The sequence below is a fragment of the Ceratotherium simum genome, chromosome 24, assembly GCF_057802395.1.
Source record: "Ceratotherium simum simum isolate JZ-2026a chromosome 24, ASM5780239v1, whole genome shotgun sequence".
NCBI classification, from domain to species: domain Eukaryota; kingdom Metazoa; phylum Chordata; class Mammalia; order Perissodactyla; family Rhinocerotidae; genus Ceratotherium; species Ceratotherium simum.
Window position 1 is genome coordinate 33342325 of NC_141923.1, and position 20775 is coordinate 33363099.

Below are 20775 nucleotides of genomic sequence, written 5' to 3' on the forward strand. Positions count from 1 at the left end.
TTCCTCCTTGCTTCCCACAGCCCTGTCAAAGGCCAATTCATAAGTGAACAAGTGAACAAGAATATGAATCAAAATGCCCCTCCCTAACTAGAGCTGTGCTCAGATCCAAAGCCCCCAAGTAGGTGGGAGAGATGGCAATGGAGCAACCCAACCAGTTCATCTCTTTGGAACCTCTTGGACTCCAATGTACTAATTTACATGGTAGCACTTCTTTTCATCTTCCTGGACATCTCCTGAGTATGGGACAAGGGGCTGGGAAAAGAAATCTTCATTTTCAATTTCATCACATGGTATAGCAGTTGCACGTGGCCCTTAAGACTTGGTCTTTCACAGAATTGGACATCACGCTTTTAGAACTGCAGCTGCCCAGCTAAGACTCTCAATTTCATGTCAGTACAGGAATGGCTCCAACCCAAAAACAAGACTCTCCTCTACCCTCAAGCATGAACATAACATCCGGGAGAGCAGAGGCCAGAGACTTCAAGAGGCTCTCTTGCTTGCAAGGGAGCTTGTCTTGATATATGTAAGTAGCTATCAGCAAAAACAAATGGAATTTGGATTCGTTTACGTTCTTTTAAGTCACAGGTTGCACAGGCCATGGGTTCCAGGCCTTGCCTGATAGATTTTATTTCCTTCTACAATTTTAGCCTAAAGACATCTCAAACTAGAGTGTGCATGAGAATCACCTGCAGCACTTTTTAGAAATGCAGATTCCTGGACTCCGTAGCGTCTCAGGTGAACTACAGACTCTACTTTAGGAAATACACTCTGTGAGAAATACACGTCTACAGGATCCAACAAGATTCTTAACTGCTGGGTCTCAGCTCCTCAGGAAAGAGGCCAAGATTTTGCTAAAGACATCTGGTTACAGGCTGGCATGACTAAAGTTTCCATGAGCTGGACCAGACCACTGTGGTATGTGGTCGTGAGCCCAATCAGCCATGATGAGTGTAGATTTGTGCAAGCAATCTTCACTGTGATGCACAACTCACTTGCTTTAGCACTGGGGAATACCTGGTTACCAAGTTTTTCATAACTAACACAAAGGAAGAACCTTGGGGTGTTGGGGATAGGTGGGAATATATACCAGGGTCTCACAGTGAATATCAAAGAAAAGCCCCCTCATGCTTCCAGCAGGGGGAGGAGAAAGTAGCCATTCTGAAATAGCCAGAGCATTCTGTTCTTAACAAGGCTGCCCTCAGGAGAAATAATTTTACCAGAGCCTAACTTATTGGGGTTTTATCAGAGCCTACCCAACCTGGGAGAAGGGAAATATCCAACTCCAGCCCCCTCCAGCCATCCTGTCCCACCTAAGGGGAGGAAAACACTGATAAGTACTTGAGAAGTTCACAGTCCAGAGGCCCAGGCTCACTAAAGGACTGAGACCTAATCATAAGACTAGATGCTTCCTCCTACACCTTTCCACTGCATTACTAAAGGTCTGCTTACTGCAGTTCCTTCTACTCAGTACATCACATCTGACTTTCAATAAAAAATTACAAGGCTTACTAAAATGCAAAAAATATATAATTCGAAGAGACAGGGCAACTATCAGAACCAGATTCAGATACGGCAGAGACGTTCGAATTACCAGAACAGGTTTTTTTTGTAAACTATGATTAATATGCTAAGAGCTCTAATGGAAAAAGTAGATAAAATACAAGTACAGTTGGGTAATGTGAGCAGAGAGATAGAAATTCTAAGACAGAATCCAAAAGAAATGCTCGAGATCAAAAACACTGTGACAGAAATGAAGAATGCTTTTGATGGGCTCATTAGTAGACTGGACACAGCTGTGGAAAGAATCTCCAAGCTTGAGGATATACCAATAGAAACTTCCAAAACTGGAAAGCAAAGAGAAAAAAGACTGAAAAAAAAAAAAAAAACCAGAATGTATATCCAAGAACTGTGGGACAACTACAAAAGGTGTAACATACACGAAATGGGAATACCAGAAGGAGAAGAAAGGGAAAAAGGAACAGAAGAAATATCTGAAGCAATAATGCCTGAGAATTTCCCCAAATTAATGTCAGACTCCAAACCACAGATCCAGCAAGTTCAGAGAACACCAGGCAGGATAAGTGCCCAAAACACTTCACTTAGGTATATCATATTCAAACTACAGAAAATCAAAGATAAAGAATAAATCTTGAAAGAAGCCAGAGGGAAAAACACCTCATCAATAAAGAAGCAAAAATAAGAATTACACTGAGGTTCTCCTTAGAAACAATGCAAGCAAGAAGAAAGTGGAGTAAAATATTTAAAATGTTGATAGAGAAAAATCCATCAACATAGAACTCTGTATCCTGCAAAATTATCCTTCAAAAGTGAAGGAGAGGAGCCAGCCCCAGTGGCACAGTGGTTAAGTTCTGTGCACTCCACTTCAGGGGCTCAGGTCAGGTTCCTAGGTGCGGACATGCGCCACTCATAGCTATGCTGGGGCGGTGATCCACATACAAAATAGAGGAAGATTGGCACAGATGTTAACTCAGGGAGAATCTTCCTCAGCCAAAAAAAAAAAGTGAAGGAGAAATAAAGACTTTCTCAGACAAACAAAAACGGAGGGAATTTGTTGCCAATAGATGTACCTTATAAGAAATGTTAAAAGAAATTCTTCAAGGAGAAGGAGAAAGATATAGGTCAAAAACTCGGATCTACATAAAGAAAGGAAGAACATTGGAAAAGGAATAAAAACTTCTATTTTTCTTATTCTTAATTGACCTAACAGATATAACAGTTTGTTCGAAATAATCATAGCAAAAATGTATTCAATGATTACAGCTTATGTGTAAGGGAGATGAATGACAGCAATGATACAAGAGACAAGAGGGAGGAATCAGGAATATTTTGTTATTACAAGGTAGTTACACTTGGGCGTGGTTGGCACAAGCCGCCATATCTGGAAATATCCTTCCAGGAAGTCCTGCTAATAGCCGGGACTTTTCCTCTCTGAGCTGCTGTTCTAAAAGTAGCCCTGAGAATCGGGTGTGGGCCCACCCACAAGCCTGCTGTGAGTGGTTTTCCAGCCCCAGACAAGGGAAGGCTCGCCATGGGGTGAATGAAGGAAGAATACTAGAAAAACCAGGCACTGCTCCTCTAGCTCTGTGGAATTTGCCTGCGGAGCAGATCTGGGAACATGTTGGGGAGTCACCAGCCTGACCCCTGAGCCCAGAAGTTAGGAGGAGGGCCCATCAGCAGAACCTCTCAGTTACCTCCTAATAGCAAAACTGCTTCTCACAGTCTGGGAGCAAAAAGAGAAGGTGATCAGGTGTACTCGAGCTTCCTTCAGATGCTCAACTCAGGAAAACAACCTACCAGCCAGGGAAAAGAGAAAATGAAAGAAGACTTCAGGCAGGAGAGAGTACAGTGCCTGAAGGAGAAGACGCGCCCACGTGGCATGCGGAGAAAGAGCATGCCCAAGAGCATCTTCCTCCTCCAATTTCCTGACCTGTATCAGGTTAGGAAAGGGGGGGGGATCTGATTTATCACACAAAAACTAGCTTCATTTTAAACAAAAGGCAGTAGAACCACAGATTAGAAATCTTCCATATATTGATGGCCTTTTCAGCTTTAATTCCAAGGGGAAAACTAAGGAAAAGAAAACAATTTTAGGTTCTTATCTGAATCGCTCATATTTTCTTGTTACATCTGTTATTTTAATCAATAGTTAACATTTACTGAGCATCTGGCGATTATTTTCTTTAAGCTCCACAATGACCCATAAGGTAAATAAAATCTTCAGTTTACAGACAGGCAGCTGAAGCTTAGAGCTTAGTTAATTTGCCCAAGAACACAGAGCTAGAGAGCAGCAGAGCCAGGACATAAAACCAGGTCTCTTTGGGCCCAAAACACTGTGCTACACTGCCTTTTGGATGGGCAGAAGGTGGGCAGCTAGTGGAATGGTAACAGCTCAAAGTTCTCCTGTCATCCAGTAATGAGATGGGAAGTGTATTTCATTCTCAAGGTAGATGAGGCTTTAAGGAAAGAAAAGGTACAAACTGAGAATTGGCAATAGATGTGGGCCCAGTCTTTTTCTAAGCCTCTACCTTGACGGCAAAAGAAAGTATACTAACCCACCACCAGGAGAGGGTAGGTGATCCTCAAAGCCAAGGAGAAGACAGGATGGATGGAAATGATGCATCTTGTCCTCTATTCAGCCCCGGACTTCAGGCTGCCTGGGCCGGGGCAGCTGTGAATCTGCCCTAAGGCTTTCTGAAGTCACTGCCAGCAGGGCAGGGAGACAGCGTCCACAGAAGGAGGACCTTGGACACTTTTGGATGATCTTCAACAAATGCAAAGGGTTTCCACATCAACCCTCAAACTGGGTATTGATTTTAAAAGGCCTCCCAGGAAAATATTGTGCCAACCGTAAAACATGCTCCCTGGGGGCCAGCCCGGTGGCGCAAGCAGTTAAGTGCGTGTGCTCCACCGTGGCGGCCTGGGGTTCGCCGGTTCGGATCCCGGGCACGCACCGACGCATTGCTTGGCAAGCCGTGCTGTGGCGGCATCCCATATAAAGCAGAGGAAGATGGGTATGGATGTTAGCCCAGGGCCAGTCTTCCTCAGCAAAAAAGAGGAGGATTGGCAGATGTTAGCACAGGGCTGATCTTCCTCACAAAAAAAAAAAAAAAACCATGCTCCCTATGCTCCAGACTATGTTCCACTTGACTCTGTGCATGTCCACACCGACTGCTATCAACAAACATGAAGAGTCTTACACCACGGTCTACCTTGACTTCTTCAAACTATATCACTGGCTATTTGTTCTATCTGCTCTACTGCATATTTGCTAACTGAAACCTTTAGCATTTGCAGAAACCAGGAAGGAATCCTGCTCATTTAGGGCCTGAGAAACCAGAACCCCATGAAATGGAAGGTATAATAACACAACCAGTAGTCAGGAGGCAAGGATGTTGACGATTCCACATGTTCTGAGTTTTTTGGCCACATGTTCCAACCACTGTAAATTGGTGAACTGGCCAAAGACAACTCAGAAATACAATCCTCTACTAAAATTCAAGCTATTTCCTCCCCTTGGCTAGACTGTTGTCACTTTCCCAAGTTCTCCAGGGCATCTGTGAATGAAGAAGTTACAGACAGAGCCATGGAGGTGCAGATCTGGGTTCTGGCTCTGGCTCTGCCACTAGTTGGCTGTGTGGACTGGGGACAGTCCTTGCCTCGTGCATAAAAGGAAGGCGTCCCTGAGATTCCTTCCAACTGCGGAACTATGCGATCATGCTCATCTCATTGCGGGGCCTCCTGGAATCATCTTCATTCGGCCTATTAATTCTACTCTGAAAGTGTCCAAGTTTTTCCTATGTTCCCTTTTTCCTATCAGCTCCTAATCTTGGAATGTCTGCCCTGGTAGTAACCTTGGAAGTCATTTCCTCTCCCTTTAACAGAGGAAGGAACTGATGGCACAGTGATAGGAGATCTCCCTCTCTGGGCTGTGGCCATCAATGTCCAGCACACTTGTCACCACGCATGCCACACTACCACTCTGCTGGTCTACAAACCCCAAAATGGACACTGCACTTGTTGCCCTAGCATCCCTTCCACTCTCCCACCTTGTACCGCCCTGTGGTCAGGAGGAGGGAGGAGGAATAACCTGACCCCCAGCTCCAGAAAAGGGTATCCTACCTCCTACCCTGCTACAGTGGCTGATCTAAGGAATCTAGGCCTAAGTCACTTCCAGCATGGCACTCCCCTGGCCAAAGGGATTGGTTAAAAGAATGGGCATTTGATCTGATTTAGATCAATAAGCTAAGAACCAAAGTTTTCTGAGAGCATCTAGGAATGAAGGTTGTCCCTCTTCTGAAAGGGCTACTGGAAGCCAATTTTCTCTCCCTCTTCTAGAAAGTATGATGTTTAGCTATGAAGCATGGATTCACTGCAGCGATCCTACCACCATGAAAAGCTAGGCTTAGGATTAAACAGACAACACAAAAGGCAGAGAGGAGAGACATAAAGTCACTGAGTGTTTGATGACACGTTAAAGTCGCTGAATCAAACCAAGCCTGAAACCCACCTTGTACCTGTACCTTCTATTACCTGAGCCAGTGAATCCCTTTCATTGGGTAAGCCAGTTCAAAATGTGGTATCGGTTTCTTATAATATAAATTCCCAACTGATGTCTACATAGCAAAGACCACATACAAAGCTGATCCACAAGTACACTTTAAAGGCCTCCCAATCAGCACTAAAGAATAAAACCAGCTCCCTCATGCCCTTACTGCTTCCACCAGGAGCCAAGGAGACTCCCCTTGGTTTGGCCACCAACCTAGAACTCAGGGCAGCTTCCCTCTTGAAGCCCTGCAGTCACACGCAGCCTCCATAAGGAGGCCACTGCTGAGAGGAGAACATTGGCACCTAAGCCCCCTTCCTCTGCACCCCTCCACGGCAACACCAGAGACAAGAAAGATGACAATGCTAAACAAAAGTTAGGAGCCCTTCTCAGCATAACTTGTTACTTGTTTAAAAATGAGTGACAGCTCCTAATAAATTAATGGATCCCAAAATGATGATCACTGGTGCTAACATCACAGACGTTATGTGCCTCCTGAGAGAAGTCCACACCCACCCCCATGAAATACACTTGCCAACACAAATGTCAAATCTGTATCTGATCAAGCCTCTAGATCTACCTATCATTTTACAAGGAATATAAAGGAGAGAGGAGCATGTAACACAACACTAGGGGAACGCAATCAGCAAAACCTAGTGTGGAAAATCCTAGAACAACCTGTTTATTCAACAAATAAATTACAAAGTAAAAAGGAGGTTGAGGGGAAACTCGTAGATGAAAAGAGATTTAAGATACAGATAAGCTAATACGTGGACCTTACTCGGATCTTAATTCAAACTAACAGAAAGCCATATTCGAGAGAAAATCAGGGAGATTTGGATGTTGATTGAATTATATCATATTATAGTAAGGAATTATTGTTAATATTCTTCGGTTGTGATACGGTATTGTGCTTAGGTTTCTTTTAATGTCCTTCTTTTTAAGATATATGTATATATGAACGTAATTACAGATGATAAGATACAATGTCTGGACTTGCTTCAAGATAATCTGAACAGGGGAAGAGGGGCAGAGGTGGAAGAAACAAGATTGGCCAGGAGTTGTTCATTGTTGAAGGTGGGTAGGGTTCCATGGGAATTCCTGATACTATTCTCTCTTTTCTGTCTATATTTGGAAGTTTTCATAATAGAAAAGTTTTTTAAAATGAATGGAAAGGGGGCCGGCCCCGTGGCATGGCGGTTAAGTGTGCGCGCTCCGCTGCTGGCAGCCTGGGTTCGGACCAGGTGCGTACCAACGCACCGCTTGTCAGGCCATGCTGTGGCGCCATCCCACATGTGGTGGAGGAAGATAGGCACGGATGTTAGCTCAGGGCCAGTCTCCCTCACAAAAAAAAAGAAGAAGAAAATAAATTGGTTGAATAAAATGGACCTTGATGGGGTTAAAATAAAAAAAAAAGTTTAAAAAAAAAATGAATGGAAAGGACTTAAAAATGAAGGAGAGGGGCCGGCCCCGTGGATTAGCGGTTAAGCGCGCGCGCTCCGCTACTGGTGGCCCTGGTTCAGATCCCGGGCACGCACCGACGCACCGCTTCTCCAGCCATGCTGAGGCCGCGTCCCACATACAGCAACTAGAAGGATGTGCAGCTATGACATACAACTATCTACTGGGCTTTGGGGAAAAAAAAGGAGGAGGATTGGCAATAGATGTTAGCTCAGAGCCAGTCTTCCTCAGCAAAAAGAGGAGGATTAGCATGGATGTTAGCTCAGGGTTGATCTTCCTGACAAAAAAAAAAAAAAAATGAAGGAGAGTCTGTAAAGAATCCATCGGTGAACTACTACAAACAATCAACAGTTACAGCAAAGTTGCAGGGTACAAAATCAACTTACAAAAATCAGTTACATTTCTATACTCAAATAACGAACTAACAGAAAGAGAACTCAAGAATACAATCCCATTTACAATTGCAACAAAAAGATATTTTTATTCCTAAAATATCCAGGAATAAATTTAACCAAGGAGATGAAAGACCTATTCAATGAAAACTATAAGACATTATTGAAAGAAATCAATAATGACATAAAGAAATGGAAAGATATCCCATGCACACGGATTGGAAGAATAAACATAGTTAAAATGTCCACACTACCTAAAGCAATCTACAGATTCAATGCAACCCCAATCAGACTCCCAATGACATTCTTCATGGAAATAGAACAAAGAATCCTAAAATTCATATGGGGCAACAAAAGACCCCGAATGGCTAAAGCAATCCTGAGAAAAAAGAACAAAGCTGGAGGCATCACAATCCCTGACTTCAAAATATACTACAAAGCGATAGTAATCAAAACAGCATGGTACTGGCACAAAAAACAGACATACAGATCAATGGAACAGAATTGAAAGCCCAGAAATAAAACCACACATATACAGACAGCTAATCTTCAACAAAGGAGCTAAGAACATATAATGGAGAAAGGAAAGTTTCTTCAATAAATGGTGCTAGGAAAACTGGACAGCCACATGCAAAAGAATGAAGGTAGACCATTATCTTTCACCATACACAAAAATTAACTCAAAATGGATTAAAGACTTGAAGGTAAAACCTGAAACCATAAAACTCCTAGAAGAAAATATAGGCAGTACATTCTTTGACATCAGTCTTAGAAGGATCTTTTTGAATACCATGTCTACTTGGGCAAGAGAAACAAAAGAAAAAATAAGCAAATGGGACTTCATCAGACCAAACAGCTTCTTCAAGGCAAAAAAAAAACTACAAACAGAACAAAAAGACAACACACCAACTGGGAGAAAATATTTGCAAATCACATATCCAACAAGGGGTTAACCTCCAAAATATATAAAGAACTCATGCAACTCAACAACAAAAAAACAAGCAACCAGGTCAAAAAATGGGCAGAGGAAATGAACAGACATTTTTCCAAAGAAGATATATGGATGGCCAACAGCCACATGAAAAGATGTTCAACATCACTAATCATCAGAGAAAAGCAAATCAAAACTACGATGAGATATCATCTTATACCTGTTAGAATGGCTATAACTACCAGGACAAAAAACAACAAATGTTGGAGAGGATGTGGAGCAAAAGGAACTTTCATACACTGTTGGTGGGAATGCAAACTGGTGCAGCCACTATGGAAAACAGTATGGAGATTTCTCAAAAAACTAAAAGTTGAAATACCATATGACCCAGCTATTCCACTACTGGGTACTCATCCAAAGAACTTTAAATCAACAATTCAAAGAGACTTATGCACCCCTATGTTCATTGCAGCATTATTCACAATAGCCAAGACGTGGAAGCAACCCAAGTGCCCATGGACTGATGAATGGATAAAGAAGATGTGGTACACATATACAATGGAATATTACTTAGCCACAAAAAAAGACAAAATCAGGGGCCGGCCCGGTGGCGTAGTGGTTAAGTTCGCGTGCTCTGCTTCAGCGGCCCGGGGTTCACAGGTTCGTACGCCGGGCACGGACTTATGCAGTGCTTATCAAGCCATGCTGTGGCAGGCGTCCCACATATAAAGTAGAGGAAGATGGGCACGAATGTTAGCCCAGGGCCAATCTTCCTCAGCAAAAAGAGGAGGATTGGCAACAGATGTTAGCTCATGGCTAATCTTCCTCACCAAAAAAAGAAAAAAAAAAAGACAAAATCGTCCCATTTGCAACAACATGGATGGAACTTGAGGGTATTATGTTAAGTGAGATAAGCCAGACAGAGAAAGATAAACACTGTATGATTTCACTCATATGTCAAAGATAAACAAATACATGGACAAAGAGAACAGATTAGTGGTTACCAGAGGGGTAGGGGGGTGGGGGGGGCATAAGGAGTAAAGAGGCACATATATATGGTGACAGACAAATAATAATGTACAACTGAAATTTCACAATGTTATAAACTATCATGACACCAACAACAAAAAAAAATCACTGGGCCGGCCCCGTGGCATAGTAGTCGAGTTCACAGCTCTGCTTCAGCAGCCCAAGGGTTTGCAGGTTCAAATCCCAGGTGTGGACATACGCACCACTCACTGGGCCATGCTGTGGCAGCATCCCACATACCAAATAGAGGAAGATGGGGACAGATGTCAGCTCAGGGCCAATCTTCCTCATGAAAAAAAAAAAAAATCCCTAATATGGTGGGAAAAAAAAAATGAAGGAGAGTCTAAATTCTGTGCCAAAGTCCTAGTGTCATTTCTAGGATAGCCTGCTGACCCAAAATAACACTTTTTATATAAATTCCCAAGTAATTACCTTGACAGAATACTTCCAGTTGACACACCTTATTTGCAAATGTTACTGGGAATTTCTGAAACAAGACAAGCTCCCTTTCCACACAATTACAGTAAGAAGCACAGCTCTCAGAAAATACTGTATAACTCCCATCAAACATTAAATGGGTGACCTGTGTGGTGTCTTTGTTGCTGCTTGTGCAACTCAAGACTTCAGAAACGTATTAACCCTAATTTCGTTAATCTTAGTAGGGGAAGACCATTCTCATCCTGACACCAAAGACAGAAACCATAATGACAAATTAGCTACATAAAGATGTGAAATGTAGTAGATTGAAATCACTGCCTTTTCGTAATGGAAGGCATTTGCCAGACATGACAGAAAAACAGATTAATATCCTTAGTATTAAAAAAAAAAAAAAACTCTTCCAAGTCAATCAGTGAGGTAGGGGGAAAAAAAAAACAACTACCACCCCTCTTTTAAAAACTAGCAAAAAATCTGGACAGATGATTCCCAAAAGAAAAGGAACTAATGTAGGATTGCCAGATACAATGCAGGATACCCAGTTAAATTTGAATTTCAGAAAAATAACAAATAATTTTTTATTTGGGCCATATTTATAATAAAACATTATTTGTTGTTTATTTAAATTCAAATGTACACAATTTACATTATTTTACATTGTATTATTCAAATTTACGTTATTAAATTATTCAAATTTATACAATTTACAATTTAGGCAATCCTATATTACTATTTTTATTTGCCAACTCTGGCAACTCTAAACCAACGGCCAGTAAATTTGAGAAAATGATTGATCTCATCCCTAAGCATCCAAGGACAGCAAGTACCATGAGAAGAGCAGAGGCTCAGATTGAGCAGAAAGGACACAGCACTGTCTGGCCGAGGCAGAGAACAAGGCCGCGCCTGCCCGTGGACCTGAGCTCAAGGGAGGGGGCGTGGCCTCAGGGTCTCAGGCGGGTGGGGGGAGGTGGCCAGCAATGCGGTAGACAGAGGGGAGGTCAAACGTCCCTGAAAGGAAAAGCATGATCAGCAGCACGGAGCAGAAGACATTATTTGTTCTTAAAACTTTCTTATGATCTATCCAAATGCATTTTTATCTTTTACGGAAAACTTTATGACGTATTATGTAACACATACAAAAAGGAATTTAAAAAATCCTGTACTCACTACCCACTTTAAAAACATAGAACATTACCAATTCACTGCAAGCCTTCTCTGTCCCCTCCAACGTGTTTCTCTCCCTCTTGCCCTCACACCCTCGGTAACCACTACCTGATCTTCAGTTAGCATTGCCCTTAATTTTCTCCTACATTGTTCACATATGTGTGCACTCCTAATCAATATATAGTTTCTGCATGCTTTCAACCTGTATATAAATAGCATCATAATATATGCATTCTTCTATAATTTGCCTTTTTTCACTCCATATTTTAATTATGAAATTGATCCATAATAATTAGTATAGCTTTAGATTAGTCATTTTCAGTACTATGTAGTACTCCATTATGTGGCTATACCACGATTTCTATTTCTAGTCTCCTGTTGGGCATTGAGCTTGTGTCTAATTTTTTACTAAAAAAAGTTTTACTACTAAAAAATGCTGCTATGAATGTCCTTAAACATGTCTCTTGTATATATTTAAGCACATTTCTCGAGGGTACATACCAGAGTGGAATTACAAGGTCAAAGCATGTGTGCAATTCCAACTGTAATTCTACAAAGTGACTGTACTAATTTATATTCCCACCAGCAGCAATAAATATATTCTTTACAGTTGTGTCCTGCTGAGATTAATTGAAAACTCTCCTTTAAAGCAAACTGAGTTCAAAGCATGCTGGAAATGAATAGGAGGCCCAGTATTAACAGTTACTAACCCTAAAAATAAGCCTAACATGAGCACAGGCCCACTGTGTCAGACGTAGATGGAATCCAAGGGTGACTTGAGGATCAGGCTGAGTTGAGAGACGTTTGGAGCTTTTTTTAAATCATGCATGTTTTAATCTCTATTACTTTCCTCTAAAATGAAAAGATGCTCATTGTAAACAAAATTATCTTAATAATTACTAAGATACATCTCATAGAAATGGAACATTCCCATGATAACCACCATTAACAGCATGACAGACACACAATCCACCCGATTTTCCTATACAACAACAAACTTTTGTTTTTTTGCACAAAGGGGATTACATATTCTGGCTTGCATTTTACTTCTTTTTGCTGTTCAATATATCTTTACAAGGAAAGAAACGATCTATATGTATTGAAAATTCTATTATTCAATAAATATTTACTAAGCACCTGTTCTTGGGCAGGACAGAGTCCGTAAAGAGAATTAAGCAACTCCACCATTAAGAGACTCCCACTCTAAAGGGAGAGAAACTAAATAGACGCAGGTCTTAATAATGGCTCCCACTTATCAAGCATCTTCTATGAGCCAGGCACTGTATTAGACCCTTAATGAATGTGGTAGGCAGAATAATGGCCCCCCAAAGATGCCCAGGTCCTAATCCTAATACTGCTGTGTTACATAGCAAGGAGGAATTAAGGTCGCTTGTGGAATTAAGGTTGCTAATCAGCTAACCTTCAAATGAGAACAGTCTGGACTCTCCAGGTGGGTCCTATGTAATCAATCACAAGGGTCCTTAAATGGGGAAGAGGGAAGCAAAGGAGTCAGAACCAGAGAGATGGCAGCATGAAACAGACTTGACCAGCTGTTGCTGGCCTTGAAGGTGGAAGGCAGCTATAAGCAAAGGAATGCAGGCAGTTTCTAGAAGCTGGAAAAGGCAAGAAAATGGATTCTCCCCTAGAGCCTCTGGAAAGGAACTCATCTCTGCTGATCTCTAACCCACTGAGATCCGTGTCAGACTTGTGACCTCCAGAAATTGGTGTAGTTTAAGCCACTAAGTTTTGGTATTTGTTACAATAGGAATTGGGATAGGGATAGGAAGCTCAGACATCCCACTTCATCCTCCCGACCACCCTGGAATGTAGATGCTATGACCTCCACTGGACAAACCAGGGAATCGAGGACCCAAGAGGTGAAATTACTAGCCCAGGCTCACAGTGGCAGAGCCAGACTCAAACCTGGGGCTGTCTCCCTCCAAAGCCTGTGTGGATGCTGCCCCACTACCCTCCTTCCTACTGTTGGCTAGAATACAGGGACGACGGGGACTCACGTGTCCCAGCAGTAAGCAAAGCATAGAGGGCTGAGAGAACTCCACCTGGGGCAAAGCTGGGAGGACCCTGAGGTGCCTTTTGAGTCTTGCACATGATGGGCAGGAGTTTGCAGAGATGGAGAAAGAAGGAGGCCAGGAAATGCAATGTGGTTCAATGTGGCCAAAGTCTCAGGCATATGGGGGTACCCAATGGGAAGTAAGGCGGGGCACGTTGGCTAGAGACCAACCCTGTCCAATATGATAGCCACTAGCCACATGTGGCTATTAACATTTAAACTTAAATTAATTGAAATCAAATTAAATTAAAAATTCAGTTCCTCAGCTGTGCTAACCACATTTAAAACTTCAACAGCCACATGTGTCTTATATGGGATGGTACAGATAGCGAACATTTCCACCCTGGCAGAAAGTTCTACTGGACAGCACGGCTGACGAGGGAAGTCACTGGAGTCATTGTTTCTGAGCGGTCAGTGGCACCGTGTACCTAAGGAGTGATTCACATCCTTTCACAACACTCGCCACCTCACCCTCTTACTTATTACTACTTTTGTGTTCTCTCCCCAGGCGCTTTGCAGAATTTTTCAAGAATAGATGTACAATAAACATCCACAAAAAATATTTAAAACTCCCAGCACTGTCCTAAAAATGCTCATCTAGTCCTAAAAATGAACCATATGGGAAGAGGGTCCAGTTTTTCTCCTCTGTCAATACTTTAAAAAAAAAAAAAACACATTCAATCCTTATCTGATAGAATCAGATCAATGCTGTAGTGAAATAGTTTGTATGGGGGAGGGGCATAGTCACTCACACTTGTAGAGTATTTGTCAGGTTTCAAAGCACCTGACATGTCATCTCAGGGAACCTCACTCAGTCCTGGTCCTCCCTGACGGTGGGAGGGGCTCTCCCGAGCAGCCTTTCCTGCTTTGTAGAGACTGCTCCACTCTGGCTCCAAAAAAAGGAGGCTGAAATTAACCGAGGCAATGTCCCGGAAGCACACAGACCTCCTCACCTAATGAGCTCAGATGTCTGCCAAAGGTAAGATTATTTCGTGATCTAGAGATTGAGTTTAGAATGATGTCAGTCAGATGCAAAGGGAAATCCAATTAATTGCTATAATGACCGATGTTGCTCGGAGGTCTTTATGGGGCTGTTGGGAGTCTTCACGGAGATCCAATGCTCTTCTCCCCTCGGTGACTCAGGATCCATGCAGAGCACATATGTACAATGCTAACCCTGTTTGGCAGGCCTCACAAGCAGCTCCGATCGATTTCTCATCCGCAACTCAACCCTTGTCCTCTCCCAAACAGCTCTGCAGTGACAAACCCGGAAGGAGGGGGCCCTCCACACTGACAGCAACCCACCCCCACGCCCCAGCAATGCCAGCAACTTGGCTGCCTAAACAATAGATCTCTATGTGGTCGGGAGAGAAAGGGTGCCCTGTACCTGTTAAGCAGGGCCACGCTCCCCCTCCCCCAGGCTCTTCAAAGCAGGGAGAGGGAGGAGGTCGGAATGAAGACAGGCATCAATCCAGGAACACGCCTCCCCCACCCCCACTGGCAAATAAGGCTTCTGACCCAAGCATCAGCTTGTGAACTTTTCTACTCTGCAGGGCTGAGGACTCAGATATACAGAGCTGATCCCTCTGAGCAAGGGAGGGGGTAGATTGCCCACCACCGGCTCAGCTTTACAAGCAAGCCCTTTAGCCAGCTGATGTACACATGTATGCCAGGGCTTGGGCCCGCTCTGGGTCTAACTGGCCAAGAATTGAAATAAAAACCAATAATCACTCCCCAGTGTGGTATTTTAGGTAGGGCCACGTGCACATCTAGAAAGGGGGAGGAGGGAGCAGAAGGAGGCAAGAAAGGAGTCCCTGCTCAGGGAATTTTTATTTGTCTGACTTCAGGTGCAAAGAATTGAATTAATCATAATCTTTGGTTCATAACACACTCCACAGTGGTCCATGCAGGGCCCACTTTTATTTTTTATTTAATCAGCTATTAGATTTTTACTAATGGACAAATACCTTCAAACCCATCCTTCCCCCACAAAAAAAAAGGAAATTATTGACCCTAATTTGCACTAACCATATGGTTTCCCCGCCAATCTGTCCCCTGCCTCACCCCAACTTCACCCTGATCCTGTGTCCCTCATATCTTTTCAGATGGTTTTACTGCAGCTGTATGTATTCCTAAACGTTCTTGTCTTTAATTTTAGTTATTTTTAAGTTTATAAAAGATGTCATGCTGCATCTTTTGGTGCATTTCTTTTGCTTAATAGCATATTACCAATATTCATCCATGTTTTTGCATGTCGCTGTTGTTCATTTGTTTTGACTGAGTGTCATTCTCCACTGTGTGAATACATCACAGTATCCTCATCTGCGCTCCAACTGACGGGCATTTGAGCTCTTCCCAGGCTTGTGGTACGGGGAACATGGTTGCATGTGTCTCCTTCCGGACATGAGTTTCCCTTGGGCACATGTATGTACCTAGTAGTGGAATCTCTGGGCCAAAAGAAATGTGAATGTTCAGCTTTAGGAGATAATGAGACAATATCAAAGGGTTTTCCATTTGACTGCATTTCCAAGAATTTCTAAGATGATTGTTTCCTCTTCCTGTCCTCCTCAATTTCGTTTCTTTACATTTCACATCAGCTCTATCAAAATGCTTAAGTCAAGTTCTCGGCCTAACATCTGGGTAGCATCTCAGATAAATCCCCCATGTGACAAAGAAGGGTCTTGTCAGCCACACAGATAATAAGAAGGGCACCACTGCAGACACAAGGACCCACCCTGGTCCAGACACTGAAAAAAGCTAGTCAAATGGAAGGGAACTGTCTGGAAGCTGCATCACATTTGGCAAATGGAAGATAAAAAGGGGATTAGGGGGAGCTGAAGCCTATCCCTCATCCAAGTTTGCTTGCTCAGTCTCTCTTCCCCCAAACCTCCCATAACCACCACACACACTTATTTTTAAACCAAGAACAAAAGCCTAAAAATGGGGAAAAAAAATTGTTTGTAAGTAACCAATTTCAAGTTTAAACGAGAGTACGGGGTCCAGCTTGGACATCACTGTACAGTCCAATTCATTTCAATAAATATTTACAGAATGCTTTGCAGTGTGACCAGCACACTGACAAATAAGATCTCTATTCTGCCCTCAAGGGGTTGTGAGTTTTTTCATTTAACAAGACAGGATCGTATACGAAGTGCCAAAGGGACGAGTCAGTGCTAAGAAGATGAAGATGCTGGCCTGATCTCAAGATGCTCACTGTAGAAGGATTAGCAAATTAGAACACAAGTGAACCAGATACAGAAGTTGTTCAATGTTGAGAGCGATCGATTCCAACCTAAAGGGGGTGCTGCAGAAAAGTTCCTCGAGAGTGATGCTCAAGCTGGGTTTTGAAGGATGAACCAAAAAGCGAAAGGAGAGAGAACAAATCAAGAATATACCTAAAACAATTAAGAAATCAAAGTCCTTACTCCGATTTCTTGACTTCCCCATTTTCTCCTATTTCTCAACTCCTTAAATCTATTTCCTGCCTCCAGGCACACTGAAGCACCAAGAAAGTGGAAACCGTGGACCACTCACTGTTAAACATGCATTATCTGCATTTATTTATTTTTAATACAAACACCAAAAAATCCATCCCCACCAGGTGCCTGGCCCTATGCTGAGCTCTGGGGGTCCACAGATGGACAAGATAGGCTCAGTTCCTGCCCTCACCCAGCTTTCAGTCGTCAAGGGTAGACAAGGATTAGAAAAGACAGGCAGTTGCCTTGGCCTGCCCATGGGCCAGACTCCGCCAGCCCGGGAGAGCCCCTCCCCCATCCCATCCTCCCCTGAAACATTTTCAGTAAATTGTGCAGGATTAAAGAAATGGTTACCTCCTCGGTAATTAAAAGGATCCTGCCCAGCGTCCCAGGTAGCCAAGCGGCTGCTCAAAGCCGAGAGACCAAAATATCAGGTGCTCCCTACATAATAGCCTCCAATCTGATATTTGATCGCTGCTGGTTTCCAGAGTCACACAAATGTCAGGAATTTTATGAAGGCAGGAAGCAAATAAGGGGGCAAGGATTGGGGTCTAGGCCTCGGGGGAGCTCAATTAGTGAGCCAGATAAAGTTAAACCGAAAGGGCACGCTCTCGGTTTCCTAGAAAGCCAGCTGGAAAAGATGCCAATCCTTAAGCCTCTGTCACTCAAAAGATTAACAGAAGAGACACCGGGGTGCCCAAGGGAATACTGCAACAAGCCAGATGTTTCTGCTCCTCCTGTGACGCTGCCACTCGCAACCAGAGCCACACTTCTGAGGCCACCAAGAAGCCAGAGAAGAGAACTGGAGTCTTCGGGAACAGGTTGAAACTCAAAGACATCACCCTTTAGTGATACAGACACCAAAAAATATTGTTAATAACGCTTTCTTACAGACTCGCATGATACATCTGGGTTCAGTATTTTCTCTTTGAGCCATCTCTTCCTAGTTGGACGAACTAGAAACGGCATCGCTAGTTGGACAAACACTCCTTGCAGCTGCTTAGTGGTGCAGAAAGCACACAACCTGTAAATCCATATAAACTGGATTTGGCTCTCAGAGCTGCACATGCACCATGAGTGTTTTAAGCAAGCCATTTAGCCTCCCTGAGTCTCACCTGCAAAATGGGACTAAACAGACCCACCTTCTTATTCTTATAAGCATAAACGATCACAGAAAGTGCCTAGCCCAGTGTTCATAAACGGCAGTTATTAGTGTTGCCTATAAATGTACCCAGGTAAACACACGCTCAAGACAGTGGCTTCCCCTTGGTACTTTTTAAACACATGTGTGTATGTGTGCGTGTGGGGAGGGAGATGCAGCTGGGACATACACAACCCTATTTATAGTTCCTGCTTATGTTCCATCATTTCTATCAAATTAATAAACTAAAGGGAGGGAAACCTAACCAATGTCCCTGTTTTCCCCTGACATCCCTAACTTTCCCCTACAAGTTGCTTGCTCCAATTTCAAGAGGCAGGGAAAGAGAGCCATATGGCTTGAGATGCTAGACATGCCCGACAGCAAACAAGCCCCCCACCATTTGTCTCCGGCCCCTCGTGTGGGCGGGCATCCAGATTTCAGCTGGGGTGCTCTGGTCTGCATCTCTGTCTTGACTGTTCCTAATTATTGGAGGGAACGCCATGGCTCTCCTGACCTCGGAGTTTAAGAGCTGCAAGTCCTAATATCAAACCAAGCAGCTTCATTTAAAAGGCATCCTCATCTGCATCCATAAAAGTCACTCCCGGAGCCCTTACTTGCCCCAGCTTTGGGAATGCCTGTTGTCGAGGATTTACGACACACCCTGGATCTAATCTGCCGAACTTTAACTGCTGCTGTTGCACATCTGGTCATAAAAGCAAGGGCCAGCCCAACACGGGGACAAACACTTTTCTTTCCTAAGTGGCTGCAAATCTGATCTCACAGTGATAGCTGGGCTCGGATGTAATCAGCCAGCATCTGGGCAGTCGTTAAGGCTCGTCAAACTTTGCAAGGCTTTCCACCACCCACGACAGCTATAAAGATGATTCCCATATAGCGGAGAGCTATGAATAAAGAACCTGCGGTCTGAACAGGTGGTAATGAGGTTAGGCCCAAGGATACCCAGGAAAGTACAAGTTGGTTAAGGAGCCAATCTTGTTTTCACAAAGATCCCAGCTCCTTTCATAGGGACTCATGCCGCGGGTTAAGCAAGCAGCTGTCCTGCGAGACCACTGCCCTGACATAAACTAATTCTTGGCCAGAGATTGTCTAAATAAGTTTGGTCAAATGAATCACTAGGTGGTTTACTAGTACATTTTTTAAGGCAGTGGAATCCTTCCTTAGACCAATCCGGGTAGGGGGAGCAATAATCTAGACCAGAAATGAACACAATGCTGTGGATTTCAGGAGATTTTACAACGCCCTGGACAGCCTGTCCTGTGCACAGAATTGGCATGTTTCATATCGTTCAGAAACTCCAATCGGACCAAGGTTCAACAAGTAGCTCAACCTCCCTCCCAGCCTCGAACCCAGGGGAAGAGATTCTTGCACGCTCGTCTGCACTACCTCTCCACGGCCCCCCCACCTCTACCCCTCCTCCAGGGCTGTGCCCAGCAGGAGGGAGCATTAAAATTATCTGCCGTGGGTTTTACGAGCAGCGATCGCTTTTTAACACAACAACAACACAAGGTCCTTGTGTGGCTCTCGGGTAACCTAAAACTCTGGAGGCAGAGCTGCCCCCGCTGTCTGCCAAGAATGCCAGCGCTCCGGGACCGGGCGCAGTGCAAGACCACAGGGCAGCCCTACTTGAGTGTGGAGCGAGCTTCTCTCCGACGCAGGAGGCACCTCTAAGGGTCTTGGGGCAAAATGCCCTGGGAGAAGAGATTAGGAAAGAAAACCCACCAGTGACAGTTGGGAGCGGGGGGCAGGCAGAATCGGTGCTACAAGAAAGGCTGGGGGTAGCGGGAGACAATGGGGGAAGATATATTTCAGCAACTTCAATAGGAAGCCCGCAGGGTACTGGTAATAGGCGAGGGGGGGACAAGGTCTGACACCTCCCTTCCCCCTCCTCCCGCCCCCGAGGAAGGAGGGCCCGCGACCCCAGTGTCCCTCCGCAGGTGGGCGCGCGGCTGGGGGCGCACTTACCCTGGGGCCCGTGGTGCGGTGGCCGCAAGCCGGGGACAGCTGCACCAACACGAGCAGCAAGTGGGGCGTGAGCAGGCGGGCGCAGCGCGCGGGCAGCATGGTGCCAGGCGGGCCGGGCAGCCGGCTGCGGGCAGGGGTCGCGGGCTCCGCGGGGCGCACAGCCGCGCCTGCCTCCCTGCCTTCCTTCGCTCGGGACCCCCGCGGCGGCAGGCGGCCGGCAGCGGCGGTGGGCGCAGGCGGGCGGAGGCTGCGGGCGGAGCGCGCGGGCATGAACCGCGCGGGAGGGGAGGGGAGGGGAGCGCAGCGCGAGCGTGTGCTCTGCGCGCGGTGCTCGCTCCGCTCGGCCGGGCCGCGGCGGCAGCAGGTTGGATGCCAGAGCCCGGGCCATGGGAATTCCCGTTATAAACCCCCGGGAGGGGCGGGGCGGAGCCCCGCGGCCCTGAGTGACGGGCCGAGAGGCCCGTAGCAGCCGACCCTCCGGCAGGTGAAAGCCAATGGGAGAGAGGAAAGAGGGGCAGCTCGCGGTCAGCCCCACCGGGGAGCGACACTCGGTGGCTCAGCGGGAGTGGGCTGCGGTTGAGACCGGGATAAAGGGGAACCTTCTCTCGGCCCTTCTGTCCGAGGAAGC

General features: G+C 44.8%; 1 protein-coding gene across 3 annotated transcripts in view; it reads right to left on the minus strand.

Moving 5' to 3' along the window:
- Positions 1 to 20452, minus strand: part of SMOC1 (SPARC related modular calcium binding 1) — a 146616-nt gene extending 126164 nt beyond the window's left edge. For 2 of the 3 annotated variants that reach the window (XM_014784340.2, XM_087448315.1), the window contains exon 1: positions 20148 to 20452. In XM_014784340.2, the coding sequence (XP_014639826.2) occupies positions 20148 to 20417 (270 nt within the window). In that variant the 5' untranslated portion in view covers positions 20418 to 20452. The remainder of the gene's footprint in view (positions 1 to 20147) is intronic. The other variant, XM_087448317.1, reaches the window with a different exon arrangement.
- Positions 20453 to 20775: the final 323 nt, after the last annotated feature.